Source organism: Falco punctatus (genome assembly GCF_963210335.1).
Source record: "Falco punctatus genome assembly, chromosome: 10".
Taxonomy (NCBI): Eukaryota; Metazoa; Chordata; class Aves; order Falconiformes; family Falconidae; genus Falco; species Falco punctatus.
Genome location: NC_137590.1, coordinates 36,097,019 through 36,112,651, shown reverse-complemented (window position 1 = coordinate 36,112,651; position 15,633 = coordinate 36,097,019). Strand labels below are relative to the sequence as shown.

Here is a 15,633-nt window from a genome sequence, read left to right as displayed (position 1 = left end):
TGACAGCTGAAGTAAAGGAGTGATAAAGCATGGTGAGACTGCCAAGCAGGAAGATACTGCTGTAGTGACAAAGCATGTGGCAGCACTCAGGGCTTTCAGAGGATAATCTAGCTGCAATGCTTTTGATTTCTAAGGGAGAAATTGCTAGAAACATGATGCGGTTTTATCTCGACAGTGCTGACTTGGACTGGGCTATGTGTGGTGTTGCTTCTACCGTTGCAGGAACAATTTGGCAGCATCTGCTTTTTTTGAAGTGTTATATATAACCTGTCCTCCACAAAAAAATTACAAAAAGGTCCTTCTTTTCTCAGCTTTACTGTGTGCTTTCAGTTCGGTGGTAACAAGGGGTACCTTCCCATGAGGGCAGTGTGGCCTGTCTGTTCTTGAATGCAGCCATTAGAGCTGCAAGTAAATGAGTCCAGACCACCACATCTGATAGCTGTACACAAGCATCACTGAAGCAACACAAGGGCAAAAGGAGACTATTCAGTAAAAACAGATAGGTTGAGATGAGTAGCCTTTTTGGTAGGTTCATATGGGGGTCAGAGTGAGAACAGTGGCTTTGAAACTTCTGTGTATTAGGTGTCATTTTTGGACCGAAGCTTTGATTTTATGAGGAGGAATTATCAAAGCTCAGTCTAAAGAAGGGATTTTCGCATGCCAATGATGACAGATACTTTTGCTTTGCCATGCTACTTATTTAAAGTCTTCACTTTGTCATTGTTAATACACAAATGGGATTTTGGCGTGCTGTCCATACATAGCTTTTTTGTTACTGGCAATTTTGGTCCTGCTCCATGACTATAAAAATTAAGATACACTTATGCGTTTTGGAATAAAGTCTGAGTGAGTTAAGTAGTTGGGTTTTTTTTTTTCTTTTTTTCTTTTTTTAAATAAAGACTCGATAGTTTCATCTTAAAGACCGACCACAGTGTTTCCACTGTGAAGGTAAATTGGTTCAGGTTGTTTACTGGGGTATATTTAATTTCTTCTGTGGTTTTAAAAATCTATTAACAAATTTAATGTTGTTTTCTATTGTATCTAGACTCTTTTTCAGGTAATAGCCACCAAGAGTGAACGTTATAGAGGACTTGAAAGAAGCTGCGAACATTTTTTCTTGCAGTAAAACGCTGCCCCCCCTTTTTTTTTTTGTATTTAAAGGGGCAACCAGGATCTGCTTTGAAGCTGGGGTGCGTTCAGTTTTTCTCTTTAAAAGAGAAAGTCTATCCTCCCCGCAGCAGCGTCGCGGGAAATGAAAGGTTATTCGGAGCTGGTACAGCCTAGAGAACAGGAGGAATGAAATATTTAGTGTTATTTAAAACAAGCACTTTTAAGATACAGAGTTTCACATGTGCTCTTCAGAATTTGAAGGGTGCCGTGCAGCAGCAGATCAGCCCCTCTCCTCCTCGCCAGTTGAGTAATAGCTCTTTATTTTTTCCTGATACAACCATTGCTGCAAAGTGACCCCTGCGCAGGGCCCTGGGTTGCTGTGTGGGGTGGGGGTCTTTGGGGAAGGGGATCCGAGGGGCAGCCCCACGGGGCAGGCGGGCAGCGGGCGCTCTCTGCGCTCCTCTGGAGCCTGGCGCGCTGCTGGGAGGTTGGGATGCTTTGGATGAGTTGGAGGGGATAGAGTCAGCCTCCAGCTATGGAAACTTGCTGAAGTGCATGCGGTGTCCTCCCAGCAGCTTTGAAAATCGCCTGGTGGCTGCTGCCAGCTGGGGATTGGGGGTGAGATGTGGGCTTTCCTGGTCCTGAGCATCAGGACGCCGGCGTGCTCTGAAGTGGCGTACTCCCCTTGACTCCAAGGGGTGTGCTTACATCTGTTCTGACAGGTTCAGGTGCCCTGTGTTCTACCACTTTAAACTTCGGTGCTCCTTAGTGTTCCAAGCTGATGTGTTGTATTTATCTTGCACTTTCAGATTTTGTACAGTATTTCAGTCCTTAAGTTATCCAGAGTTTCAGATTGTTACAAATAGCTAAATCTCAAAGTGGGACAACAGTTGAAAATGGAAACATTGCAAGGTTTGTATCTGAGAAAGTAACGTGATTACTGTTAGTAATCAATTACTGATTATGGTATATTTTATTAATTCAGTGTATTGAGTATATATATGAATATATGTTCTTTAGGTGTCTTGGTTTTACTACACAAGGTGACACTGTTGTATGACGTGTACTGCAGATGACAAAGGATAACTTTAAATTCATTTTTCTGAGGTTATTTTTGAACAGCTCACTTCCTGGTTGGTTTTTTTTTTTTTCCTTCTCTGTTTATCTGCTCTTTCGTTGCTAAAACCATGATGTGTCTTTAGTGCTGTAGTGCAGTAACTGGTTTCTGGAGTCTAGATGCGCTGGCACGGTATTACAGTATGTAAACATAGAAACCTGTCTGATGCTTTTGTAGCCCTCATGGGAAAGAAGCAGCAGAAAAAAACCCCTGATAAAGCAGAACCCTGAATATTGTGAAGGCTGACAGAGGAGAAGGAAGACCAAGGAAAACCGAGGTACATAAACGATGCGGGGACTGTGCGTGAGCTTGTAAGTAAAGAGTGGTGTGCAAGTTGCCCGTTGGACTGTGCAGGCTCCTCTTTCAGCAGAGGGCAGTGCGGGTCCAGGCTGCGGTCACAGGCAGCGTGGGGCTGTGCTGAGTTGGCCCCAGCACCAGCTTTTAGGAATGGCAGAATGCGGACATTCAGCTGGGCTTGTGAGAGATGGCTGGGGGAGGGCTGTGAATAGCTTTCAGAATCCCCGTGTAAAACGAGGGGCAATCTAAGTATCGCAGGACGGAGTTCCGTTAGCCGTTTGTGGCAGGGTTGCTGTATTCTGCAGTTGTCTGCTCTTTGGCCAGATAAATCTGTCGGTGATTCCATGTGTTCCTGCTCACAAAACAGAGTAAGTCCAGCCCACAGGAGCCAGCAAATGTGGTGAAAGCAAGACCTGCTCTGGACTGCCGCGCATGCTGTCTGCCGATGCAATGCAGGATGACTATTCTATTGCGACAAAATAAAACCAGCTTTTCGTTTTATTGGTAATCCCCCACGGCTTGTTTTTCTACTGGGGTAGAATGCATCTAACGGTGTGACTGATGGCAACGTGGAAGTGTCAAACACATTATATTAATTGTAAAAGCTCCATTTGAAGCCCTTTTCCCCCTGGTGCCTGTTTGTACGGTTTTAGGCAGCTTCCACAAGGTGGGGCTTTAAGGCTCCGCAGTTGGGAATTTTTCCCTCTTGACTAATAAGCAGAAAGATGAATGGAGTTTATGAAATCTCTTAAAACAGGTATAAAACGACCATTTCAATGCTTTTCAAGAAAGTGGGTAGGTTTTAGAAAAAACAGACTCGGATATTTTGGCTTCTTTAATACATCTGAGTCACTGGAATTGATGTTATAAAAGACGAAAGGAAAGATTGGAAAAAACAGTTCTCATTACTTATTTATTCGTTTGGAATTGCTATTTCTTTGCTTCCAAACTGATTTGAAGGGTAGGCAGAACTAGGTAGAGAAAAGCATTATAAAAATGATTGCTAAATCTCAGTTTATTGGGAGGATCTGTTTTGTTGGGTTTTTTTTAAAACAGTCCTACCCAAAAAGAAGAGGAGGAAACTTTAGATAACAGCTATTCTGATAGATAAAAGAAAGGCAGAAAGCATATTCCTTTCTTTCGTGCAGCTGTCTATTCAAGAGCGAGCTATGTATGTGTACCCTTTCTCTAGAAGAGAACCCTTTTCTGTTTTTCACTCTGCCTGCTAGAAGTTGCATCTCGCTGAATTCTGGAAAAGTGCTACTAGTATTTCAGGCTGTGTTTCAGTAATCAGTTTTCTTGGGCTTCCCACGTTTCTTTGAGTATCTGAGCTGTGTTTTACTCTATTGCCATCTTGTTGGAAATCCCCTGCTGTTAATTTTGTTGGAATGGAATTCATCATCTGCTCGCTGTGCTGCTGCTGGTAAGACAATTTTATACATTAACTAGCACAGAGGTGTGTGGCCATCAGCTGGTACTGTGGTGACCAAAAGAGGGGGAAGGAGGACTGGATGGGGGGTAGCAGCAGGAGGGAGAACCCAAAATCTTGAGTGTCTTTCCTGTTTAGCTTGTCTACTTCAAGCCAACCTTTTCTAATGATAATACACATTAGTAACTTATGTTTGCCACATCTTTGTGTGAAACAAAACTTAAGGATAGAAGCAGTTTACTGAGCACTTGTCACAAGTACTTTCCCTCTCGCCTTTCTTCATTAAATTCCTATGTTACTCTCAATTTGTCTAGACCAAGAGACTTCATCAGTACTTTCTGCAGGATCTATGTTGTCACTTCGTGCCTTGGCTTGAGTTATAGTTGAAGGTTGGGAAACATTTTCTCAAAGTAAATTTGTGTTGTTTCTTTCATGCTTTGCAGGTAGTGTGCTAGTATGCAAGAAATAAGAAATCAGTTACGGTTTTTTATGTTGTGGTTCAGGAGTCTCCCTAGGTCAACAAGCGGGACCCTTAAGCACTTGGAAAAAACTGTGTATCAGAAATCCACTTTCTCCATTTCTAATGTTGCTACCCTCCTATCCAATGGTTGTTTCCAGTTTTAGGCACATAAAGTAACATTTGACAAATGCAATAAAAAGCAGGTGCTCTTTATGCCTAATTAATAATGAGTTAAGAACCTCTCTGGACAGGCTGACTGCTACTGAGTTCTGGGCTTTCTGTAGTCCAGGAGCTGAGCCAGCCTGCTGGATCTGCAGCAGATCCAAGTTAGGAACTCTTCTTTAAACTTCAGTTTCCCTCAGATGCTATCACAGTCTTGACATGTTAAGAACTGTATAAAATGTATTTTTCATCTGGTTCAGTCTTCCCCCCCCCCCCCCCCCCTTTTCCCAAGTATTCTTGTCATGCAATATCTTGGAGTATCAATCAGTTTGTTACTAAGCTGAGCAGATGTATCTGTTGGTAGGGAAGATGTGGGAGACTGTTTGGACAGCTTTATGAAGAGCTCTTCCCTGTAATATAACATTAAACTAGATTTCTGAACCACAACCTCAGAATAGATACTTGACTTGCAAAAAAAAAATAATAATGAAGTAATATGAGCAGAGTGTCGGAGTGAGCTTGAAATCATGGGGGGTTGTTTTTGCCCAGATCTTGCAGGACATGCATGGTTGTGTGTGGGCAAGAATTCTTGCCCTTCCCTCCCGCTGCTTCTGCCAGTGTGGATGTCCAGTTTCCAAGGGCTCTTAAGTACTCCACCACTTCTGTTTCCTAGCACTAGCAGAAAATACCTTTCTTTTATGAAAGCAGTATCAATTACTTAAAAATATTGTAGGTGTATAGTCCTTAAGTTCTGTAACTGTGAGGTGTTCTATAGCAGTCGGTTCCAAACTCCAATGGCTGGCTGTGGAGTCGGATATTAATTACTTATTTCCCACACAGCTTCACAGAAACAGTGGTTTTGACAGGGAGTTTTGGGGTGAGTGAAGATAATACAGGTAAGGATGCTGAGGGTATATCTACTAGGGGTAAATATTTATTTTTTTATATTACACAGCCTAGTGCCCTGTTGACCAAAAGACCCTGAGCAGACAGTTCAGAAGCATTCCTCTGCTGGTAACAAAATACGGTTGTCTCGGAGCAAAGATTTTCTTAGCCCTTATTAGCTGAAAGATCACAGTTGCTTTATTTAAATGAACTTTGGTATGAAGATATCAAAATAGCAACCTAAACCAGATGCTTCCAGGGAATACACATGGAAAGGGTCTAAGTGCAGCCTAACCACCCTTAGAGAAAGGAATAGGCAGTTGGCAACTACTGAGCTGGATTCCCTTATGGTCCCTTTTCACTGCAAGTCCTGTTTTCAGAATAGAATGTGAAAGAAATGCAGCATAGCTGTTCGTTAGCTTCAGATCAGTGCGAAAAATCCCAGTGCAGCATACGAGGAGAGAAGGGGGATGATAGTGGAACATGTCACGACTGGGAAGATACAACTTGTCTAAGAAAGCTGCCTGTGGCTTCAGCGTTTGCTTTTTTCAGGTTTACTAGTCTACGGGATTACTGTCCCATCTTCTGTATTATTATCTTGGATTATTCCTCATGTTGCTGGTAGATCTAGATGCTCATGAAACTGAGAGACTGGTAATGCAAACTTTACCCTTTTGTTCCTGCTCTTAGTGCACTCTTGTCCTGGGCTGTGGTACAATTGCTATTAGAGATGTTCATGCTGAATTCCAAGATAGCCCTTTGCTGTGATGCAAGGAGAGTAATTATTACACATTAAGTGCTAGGCTCATTTTAGCTTTAAAACCAGAAATGAAAACAGATATGTGGAAGTAATTCTTAAGTTCCAGTGTAGCAACCCCTTTTTATTTCCCACTATTGTCCCAAAAATAGTCTAATTGCTCACCCCGAAGCCTATTACAGCTTAGCTTTCACTGCTGGACCAAACGTGTGCACTTCCCATCTGAATTTAAAAGCAACAACGTGTAGAATTTGACAGATAAAGCAGTAATCTGTATTAATCATAATGGATTCTTTTTGCTCTGTTAGCATATCCTGACAGGTGATTGTCTTTTCGGCTGTTACTGCAATTGTCTTTTCCCCTCTGCTTTCCCTCAGTTAATTTGCTCCCTTGGCCTTCTTTGTGTACTTAAATTCTGGGTTTTTTTTTTCTAGGTTTTCTTAAGAGCATGACTAATTCCATGAGTTTTAAAAGGTTTATCCTATCTCTTTTTTGTTCATTCCACACTCTCATACTCTTAGAAAGTTTTTCAGATGTGCTGGCTAGGGACCCAACCACAGAAAGGTCACTATGCAAGCTCAGCGCCAAGGGTGTTATCGGATGACATGGCTTCAGATCGGAGCCCAAACATCTCTCGCCATACTTGCTGGATTTTAGTCTTCTCTCTGTGAACCACCCTCACAAATCTCTAGCTTTTGTCTAAGCGTCTGATTAGTAAACCATTGATTTAAGGAAAGAGAGTTCCCCTTTCCAGGGGTAAGGTGATGGGTGTCTTGGCTCATAATGGGGTGGTTTGCTGTGTCTCCTTATGTTGCATTGACTCTATAGCTGATAGACTTAATTTTCTATGATTTCAGTACCTGGCTCACTCCATCCATGTTTTGTTAGCTAGCTGGTATTAGCTAAGGTTTATGGGTGGTCTGTAACTGGTTTCAGTTTTAAATAACGTAATTTCTGGGTCAGACTTTCAGTTCCTGGAATTGGGTGATGTTCTAGTTGTAGCCAACCGTTGGTTGTGGACGTATGACTTGAATTTCTGATGAAGCTACACCTTTTTTTAATCTATTGAGAAACCAAAGAAGGGAGGAGAGAAAACAGGAACTGAAAACCAGTTCATCAACTACAGCTATTATACAGTAAATGACTGCAAATGACACGGTGGACATTTATGAGCAGATAAATTTGAATTAGACAATCCTAAATGTTTGTGGGAGGAGCTATGGGTATCATCGTGCAGTTAGTATATTACCCTAATGAGCAAAGAGATCACACCCCTTAAATGAAAGGAGTTGTCTGAAAAGTTTGAAATATTTGAAATTAGTTATGAATCTTTTATGCAGTTCTGAAAAAGATCAGTTTCTAACGACATACAAATGTTAGGGAAAATAAAAATACAGTATGCATGATAAAAATCTGGCCAGGGTATCTAATACAGCTTATTTGTAGCATTTGGCTTTCAAACTATCCCTTAAAGGAATGGTGAATATTCTTCAAGATATTTCTTGTATGATATTTTGGTCAAAATGAGATGGAAGATACCCTCTTGCAGGCAGTATTATGACAAATGTACATGATAAAAGGGACAGGAGGAGATGGTCAACTAACTTCTAAAATCAATGGTAAACCTAAAGAACAAGAATTTGACTGGAAAAACACCATCATGAATGTGATAGCAGCACTGCAGTGTAATAATGCCTCTAGATTGTGTTGCTTTTCCCACCAATGAAGAAGATGGATTTTTTTTTTTTTATTACCCTTCAAAGGACTATGCCGTGCTTTGCCTAATTTTTCCCATCACATCACTGTTTTGGTAGTTTCCTTTGAGGTGCTGGATTTTTAAGGTCCTGCCCACAATTGGGAAGTTTTCTGTGCTGCTGCAGCTTCTCTGTAACTTTCCTGTCCCAGTTAGTTTTACTGAAGTTTTGTAACTTTCCTGAATTAATAAGAGCTACATTAGAGTCTTCCTGACAGCTCTAGTCTTTAAATGGGGACAGCATTTGATTTTAGAATAGTTTATGCCTAAATATATTCCGCTCTGAAGCATCCAGCTTTATTTCAGATTTAAACCCTCTTGGGTCTTGGAAGTATTGTTTCTTTTATATATAAATATATAAAATAAATCAAGTAATGTCGTAGCCTTTGATATGAGTATTGTTGAAGGAATCCTGAAGAGATCTTACAAAAACTTATGAAACTGTTGTTCAGTGAAGCCTCAGTTGGGAACGATATTTTTTTTTTTTCATTCTTCTATTTATTTTGGCAAAACTTTGGTTTGAAAAAGTCAGAGACATCAGTCATTCTCTGAAGCTTGTACATGAATGTATAGTGTTGATGATAATGCTGTGTTGGTCTTTGACTATACAACGGTCTGGTTCTGTTGTCCCAGTGCAGAGATTAAAAGGACTGGTTATCCAGGCAAGTCATAGTTTGAAAATAGTTCATTGTAGGGTGGTGGTCCTTAGTGAGTTTGAGTATGTAAACTGCTGTGTCTGGCACGTTTCAGGAAAACCTCTTGCAGATGACAGGGATCAAAAGGAGTGAAACCTGTCACCTGCCTTTTTCTTCTGCATCTCTTTGTAAGTAGTGAAAACCGAGGCTCTGCTTGTCTGTTAGTGCATTGCTAAGACCCCCTTCCTTTGCCCTCTTCCTGACTTTCTGCAGCTTTGTAGGGAGTAGATTGTATAAAGCATGCCCCTGGAAAGCAGAGGCCATTAAAAGGTTTAAGACAAATTTGTTTGAAGACAAAGAGGGCATTGAGGAAAAGCGTGGAGAGGGATTGAAGGGCTTTTGCAGTGCAACAGAGCCTTGTCTGTGCGAGACTCAGCCTGCCTCTCGGTTCCAGCAGGCTGCTGAGAAGCAGGCCAAGAAAAGACTCTCCAAGACCCCGTTCCCTTCATCTGAAGTCTGCCATCTGGACAGAGGATGGCTAGAGGGTTCCTGGAACATATAGAAAGGAATCTTGAGGGCTGAAAATAAATGCCAGTGGAGACAGGAAGTGTCTGAGACGCGGAGGGTTGGAGGAGGGGAGCTGCTTAGCATCCCTGCTCTGGAGGTCACAGCCCTGGTGAGGATGAGGCAGATGGGGAGAGCCTATGTGCCACGCTTGGAGGTGCACAGCTTCCCTCCGAGTGCTGAGCCCCCTCCGTTTACGGCTTTATATATGTGGGGGCATTTTAATAGTTTGTTACAGGGGTTCATCCAAGTGATTTGGGTCTTTTTCCATTGCAGGAAGGGGTGCTGAAATTTGTAGCTCTTGGCATACTAGGGATTTTGAAATAGAAAAGGCTTATAGAAAGATAGAACGGTGCCAGCTGGTCTTAAATCTTGATGCTGCGGTGTTTGAGTTGTCTGAAGCAGCGTGTTCCCTCAGCGTGGCGTTTGGTGGGGAGTGCTGCAGTTGGGTCAGGTGATGCTTCGAGGGGGCTATGCTGCCCCAAATGATTTTTCTCCTGTAGTAAAACCAATGAGGTAGGATATTTTATTCCTGTAGTGTGCTTTAATAAGTGTTTAAATACTGTAGAACAATATTCTTCCTTTCTGGGTTATGAGGGTGGCATAGGCTGTGTTCTTCTCAGACACCTATCTTTTCTTCCTATGAGAGCCTCTTACGCCTCTAGAATGTTCTTTGCATGACCTGTTTGTTGTGCATTTTTAAGGATAACTAGCCAGCTCATGGTGAGTGTTTTTGCTTTGTGTGCTGTCCTGTAAGTATTAAGTTGAAACAAGGTAAGTTTTAATTTCCTCAAGATATTTCAAAGAAATGTGGTCATGAAGCAGGTCCTTCCTGTTAGTGAGCTTTTCAATGCACACGGTAAACTACACAAGATTTTGGGGGCATTATCATCTAAGGAGTGCTCTTAGAAGGCCAAAACATTGATTCTAGAGAAAGTTAGACTCAGTGCATAATGAAAATGAGACTATCCTCAAGTGTGTACTGTATATCCCATGTGAAGGTGGTGGTACATCTCTTACTACTGACCTTGGAAGTGGAGTGTGCGTTCAGTGGCAGCACTTGCTGGCCCGCTACAACTGAGTGGTAGCAGAAAGTCTTTTCTGGGTAAGAGAGATTTCCAGAGCAATTGTTTTATTAGGTACGTGCACTGGTGGCCACCTCGGTGAGATCACCACAGATTGTTTATGGTTTGACTGAATCTTAACGGGGTAAGGAGGGCATGATACCTAAGAGGAGAAGGTGCAGGCTTGGAATGAGGGTCATGGCAACAAAGTTAAGTCATTCTCAGGTTCCTCGTGGTACTTATTCAGTAAATTAGCCTGTCAGCCTGATGTTTTAATACAGTTCCCTGGTAGGACTATGAAGCTAAAAGAGTATATACGTAAACAACAAAAATCTTAGTCTAGGAATTCTAATTTACATGTCGATCAGTAAACTCCAAATTTGAAAACCATATGAGTATTGTAAACTTCTTGTAATGGAAAAAGTAGATCCTTCTACAGCAACATCTTTACTGCTGGAAGGTTTGTCTTGGTTTTGTTTCCCTCTAAATGACTTGATGCACTGTAAACGATGATATATCAGGAAGGACTACAATTCAGAGGCTTTGCATGCAGCTACCATTTGAATCTGTAAGGGGGGAAGTGGAGCTTCTCTGTGCTCAGGTTAAATCTGTCTCCAGCAGCGGGATGTGTTACAGAGTACACCTGCGGTGGTGTGAAGTGAAATACCAGTTTACAGGTTTAAATGCATCTTGCTCATGAGGAAGAAATAAATAGTAGCTTACACAATCTCTGTGCCAGCTCATTACCTTACACATGGTTGGTTTTGTGTGGGTTGCTTTTTTTTTTTTTTAAATAAATCCTTAAATATTTTAGGGTTGAATAGCAGTAAGCTGGATTCTTTGATACGTTCAAGAGGAGTGTGACACGTTCTTTTCTATTGCAAGCCTTATTCCTGAGTGGTGTTAGTCCTTCCATAGAGCAGTAGCTTGCCAGAAAAGGAGTTTCAGTAGTTGGTCAATGTTTAAATGAGCCCTCACTGAAAGGGAGTCTGTTGTTGTTGTAAATGTCAGGATTTTAGGTTGCTGTTGCTTCTGCAGCAGTAACTTCAGAAATTTTGTTAACCTTTCCTGGCTTGTGGTATATGTAATTGGAGCACAGTGCAGTATGACAACATGGAGAGGGCAAATCTTTCTTTAGATAGGCAGAAAGAGCACAGAAGAGACTTGGTATTTACGCCAGGCTTGAAAAGAAGCCTTCTCAAGAATCATGTTGAGTTTTCAGGGCAGTGTTTTTTACCTTTCTGTCAGGAGAAAAAAAATAAGCAAGAGGCCTTTTAAAGTTAATCTTTTTGCACTGTCTAGAGACAAGGACAAAATACAGCTTAAAGATTATGGCAGTTGTTTCTAATACGCTTAGTCAAAACTTGCTGCAGTTCCTTTTCCTCTTTGAGCACTTGCTCTGTTATGCTTTGGTGGAGTTGGTGAAATTTATCATAGAGCTTTTGAGGAGCAAGCAGAGTGATGGAACATTAAAATACCTGCAGGTGAAAGGTGGAATGTTATGTAAAAAGATTAATGTAAACACATATGTATGTGCTTTCCTTGTAACACATCATTGCTTTATGCCTGACCCACAGTATGAACTCTCTCTTTGTTGTTACGGAGTCCCTGCAGCTGCTGGTCGGTGGTACACATCAGGGAAGCAACTGGGTTTTGTGTGATTGTGCCAAAATACGTGCGCGGGGAATGGAAGAGAAGGAAAAGATGTCCTTGAACGTAAGCTTGATTCTAATGTGTGTGCGGAAAATCTTGTAGTATACTTGAAATTATCTCGGTCAGTAAGTTAATAAGAAATGGTGACCTGTATTAACAAATGTGCAAGTGTTGCAGTGACATCCCCTAAATCTGGTGATGAGTATAAAATATCCATCGCTGTTTAGGAGATGGGGGAAACTGGAAGAGGCAGAGACATTACAGGGGTGAGGCAAGGACTCTGGCTCTGGATTTATAGTATTTTGTAGCTGCTTGCATAACTGTTTATTTGGCACTTACAACTTCAGAGATAGAGATAAGGCATCTCACTTGATTATCCAAATTCTTTGGTATATATTGTTACATAAGCACAGTGTATGAGGAAAATGAAATGCTGTAAAAAAAAAAAAAAAAAAAGGGGGCAAAAAAAAAGCTGACAACTTGCAACAAAGCTTTATAAGAACTGTTATGACTGGTATAGGACCACAGCTGGCTCGTGCCCTGGTAATGATTCACAGAAAATTGAAGAGCCTCTGTTTTTCACCACTTACGAAGAATAAAGCTTTTCGTTACTTCCACTTCAAGTGGGTATGTTTTTAAAGGTTAATAGTGAAAGTACAATAATACCAGTTTCTAGCTTTCACTGCTCTGAGCTGAGCTTTATCTTATTTGATGGCAATGTAGTGAGGTGTTTTGTTTCTAAAGCAAGCAGATAATCCACTGTTGTACTAGGATGTGGAGAGTCTAGTGGTGTATCTCAACAGAATATAATTTTTCGTTGAATTAGTTGTCAGAAGGAAAAAATAGAACAGGAGTGATTTTTTGAATGATGTTCTAGCTGAGTTTTAAAATAAGAAATGGGGTTTCAGCTGTTGGTGTGCAAGTTGATTTGTAAATGTGAGGGGTTAAAGCATGATGCTTGTTTGATGTGCTCAGTATGACCATAAACAGCTGGTCTGGGAATGCAGCAATCTGTTCTGGTGACTCCCTGGGATTGAATTTAATGGGAAATGGAGAGCTCTTCTAACCTTTGCAAAGTTTTATTTTTTTCTTAAGAAATTTGTAGTAACTGGACCAAAGAGGTGAGGGCTGCAGGTTGGAGCGAAAGGCAGGTCAAAGGTGAGGAAGCCGTGCGTGGTGAAGTTTGCTTTGTACTGTTCTTCACAGGCGCTTTCAGTTGTCAGATGGGCACCTGAAAAAACGAGGGATCCTATGCTGGCGCGGGAGCCTGAAGGGTAGGTGTGAAGTACAGTATAAAGGTTAAATACAATCATAGAGTGGATGTGGGTGCAAAGTACAGGTAGGGAGAAAGCTGGGTAGGTAGGGGAGGGAATGCCAGCTCTGCTGGAGGGAGAACGATTTCCAGTTATTAGAGGTTTCCTTCTTTCATCACCTGGAGCTGAACCCAGCAGTCCTCTTTGCCTGGCTTGCTTGTCTAGGCTAGCAGAGCAAATGCCATTGTAAAAATGCTCACGTATCCTACGGAGGCTGAGTGGTTACAATCTGTACGTGCAACAAGGCTGCTTTAAGGCCTGCAGTCTAGCTGTTGCATTTTGAAACTGGAGGTGCTTGACATTGCATGCCCAAAATTGCTTTAGCATACATCTTTTTGGATATGTACCATGTGGCTAAAATTCGGGGGTGGAGGGAAACGCCAGCTTGCTTGTTACACTGGTGATATCCCTTAAAAGTTATACTGGTGATATACTTTTTTAAGGTTTTACTTATTGTACCAGAAGCAGTTTTAGGACAACCCGTACTGTGTCTTAGTATTTTTTGGGTTTGCTTCTAAATGTGACAGGTAGAGGTGCTGATTACTCTTTTTACGTGACTGTGAAGATACAGCCAGGCTTTTTTGTGGATTGGTCCTTTAAGGTGTTTTTTTGTTGTTTCTCTAGTGGTGGGGGGGGGGGTGGTAGGGTTTTTTTTTCCCCTTTCGCCCCCCCCAGGGTAAAGAAATAAGATAAGTGAATGTTAACTTATCTCGGTAGATTAGCTTGCTTGCTGTCTCTAAACATCTGACAGAAGACAAGGGCGTAGTGTGAAAATGGCCCAATACCAGCTACTCAAGCTGCTGGAGAACCTAAGCTCTTACTCAGCAACAGCTGTACTGTTTGACCCTAAGCAATCTAATCCATTTTTGTCCCATTTTACTGTCTAAAATGAGAGAATACTCCACATTGCAGAGACCTAAATGGCTTGGCTAATGTGATAATTGACCTTTGAAAACTGTATGCTAATCAGTATAGGTTTTGCTTGTGTCCTGTTCGGCACTGTAGGCAAGGCTGCTTTTATTACTGTGGCTTAGTAACAGTAAGCAAAATTACATGAACTTGGATAAAAATCCAGCTAAATAAGTAAGTAAATAACAACAATAGTAATAATACATTAGATAAGTAATAGATTTTCCAGAATAGCATGTAAGGAGAATCTCCCTTCACAATTTGCTGTGCAAGCCTTTCTTCTGCCCTTTTCACCCTTCTGTCGCGAATCTAAAGTGATGTTTAGAGAGAGTTTAATGATTGGGTTTTGAAGTCATTCTTCTGAATCACAAATGCAAGCTAGCCACTCTGTGACCGTAAACAGTGTGCTTTATTCATCCAAGACTTAGGTTAAATCCCCAGTGCGTAAGTTGAAATTCTATAAAAAGGTTTGTGTCTAGAAGGAATGGCTCCACGAGTACCCAGCTTCTTGAAAACAAGCTCCCCACCTCTGTGACGTGCCTGTGTTTCCCCAGCCACAGCGAAGGAAGCTGTGTGTGGAAGTGTACGGGTAAATACAGCTACGCAGGTTAAAATATATGATTGTAGCCTTACTATCCCTTCTAAATCCTGGAAGAAGTAAAGGTGGAATCTATAAAGAAGGGAAGCCTAACACAAGTGCAGCATTGAGTAAACTGGATACGTTGGCCGGAGAGACTTGTAGGGAAGGAATAGGCTATGTGAGATGTACCCTTAGTTGTGCTCAAAGGAAAAAAAAAAAAAAAAAAAAAAGTATTTGCCCATCATACACACATAAGAAGGGGGTGTGTGGGGCTAAACTGATGATGTTTAAAATCTTCGATGAAACTCATGAGCCTTTCAAATGACGGGTGATACCACCTGTAAAACATGATGGTTTTGAGGCAAGTCTAACCTGTCACATGAAGTTTTGTGACTTTGTTAATTTGGCAGTCAGTTTTTCAAATTAAAGTCACTTCTCACTTATTCAGTTTTCAGCCAAAAACTGGTCCTCTCATTTAACCTGGATCTGTGCAGCAAGATTAGCCATCCTCTCAATTTGTCCTTATTCTGGGTAAAAGCACAGCAAAACGATAAAAATTCTGTTGTTAGCTTAGAAATTCTGCTTTTAACATTGAGTTACTCCATCTTTTGCGAGGAAGAAAATGCTTCATTCCCAGAGTAGGTTTATATTGCTTTGTTCTTCCCAATCACCTCTTGGCTGCTGAAGTAGTATGTTGCCATGTTTCTGAAGGCACTTAAGATCCGCTTTCTAGGCTAATCACTTTTAGGATGTGAGACTGCATATAGGGATGGGGATGCATTACGTGAGGAGTTAGGGATTGCCTTGGATTGTAGGTTTTCCCACTCCATAAGCTAGATGGACAACTACTCAGTGGAAGTCTTTAAAACCAGAAGTGTGGCGAGGCAGCAGCTGTGCAAAGTTCAGTTGAAATTTAGTGGTGGGCGTACAATTTTTTAAAATCTC

The 15,633-nt window shown here is 41.4% G+C and overlaps 1 protein-coding gene across 1 annotated transcript in view; it reads left to right on the top strand.

Annotated features, from left to right (window-relative positions):
- Positions 1-3,897: 3,897 nt before the first annotated feature.
- The window catches only part of MOB2 (MOB kinase activator 2), a 79,278-nt gene continuing 67,542 nt past the window's right edge, over positions 3,898-15,633 (top strand). The window contains exon 1 of the mRNA XM_080405941.1: positions 3,898-3,947. Coding sequence (XP_080262067.1) covers positions 3,913-3,947 — 35 coding nt within the window. The 5' untranslated portion in view covers positions 3,898-3,912. The remainder of the gene's footprint in view (positions 3,948-15,633) is intronic.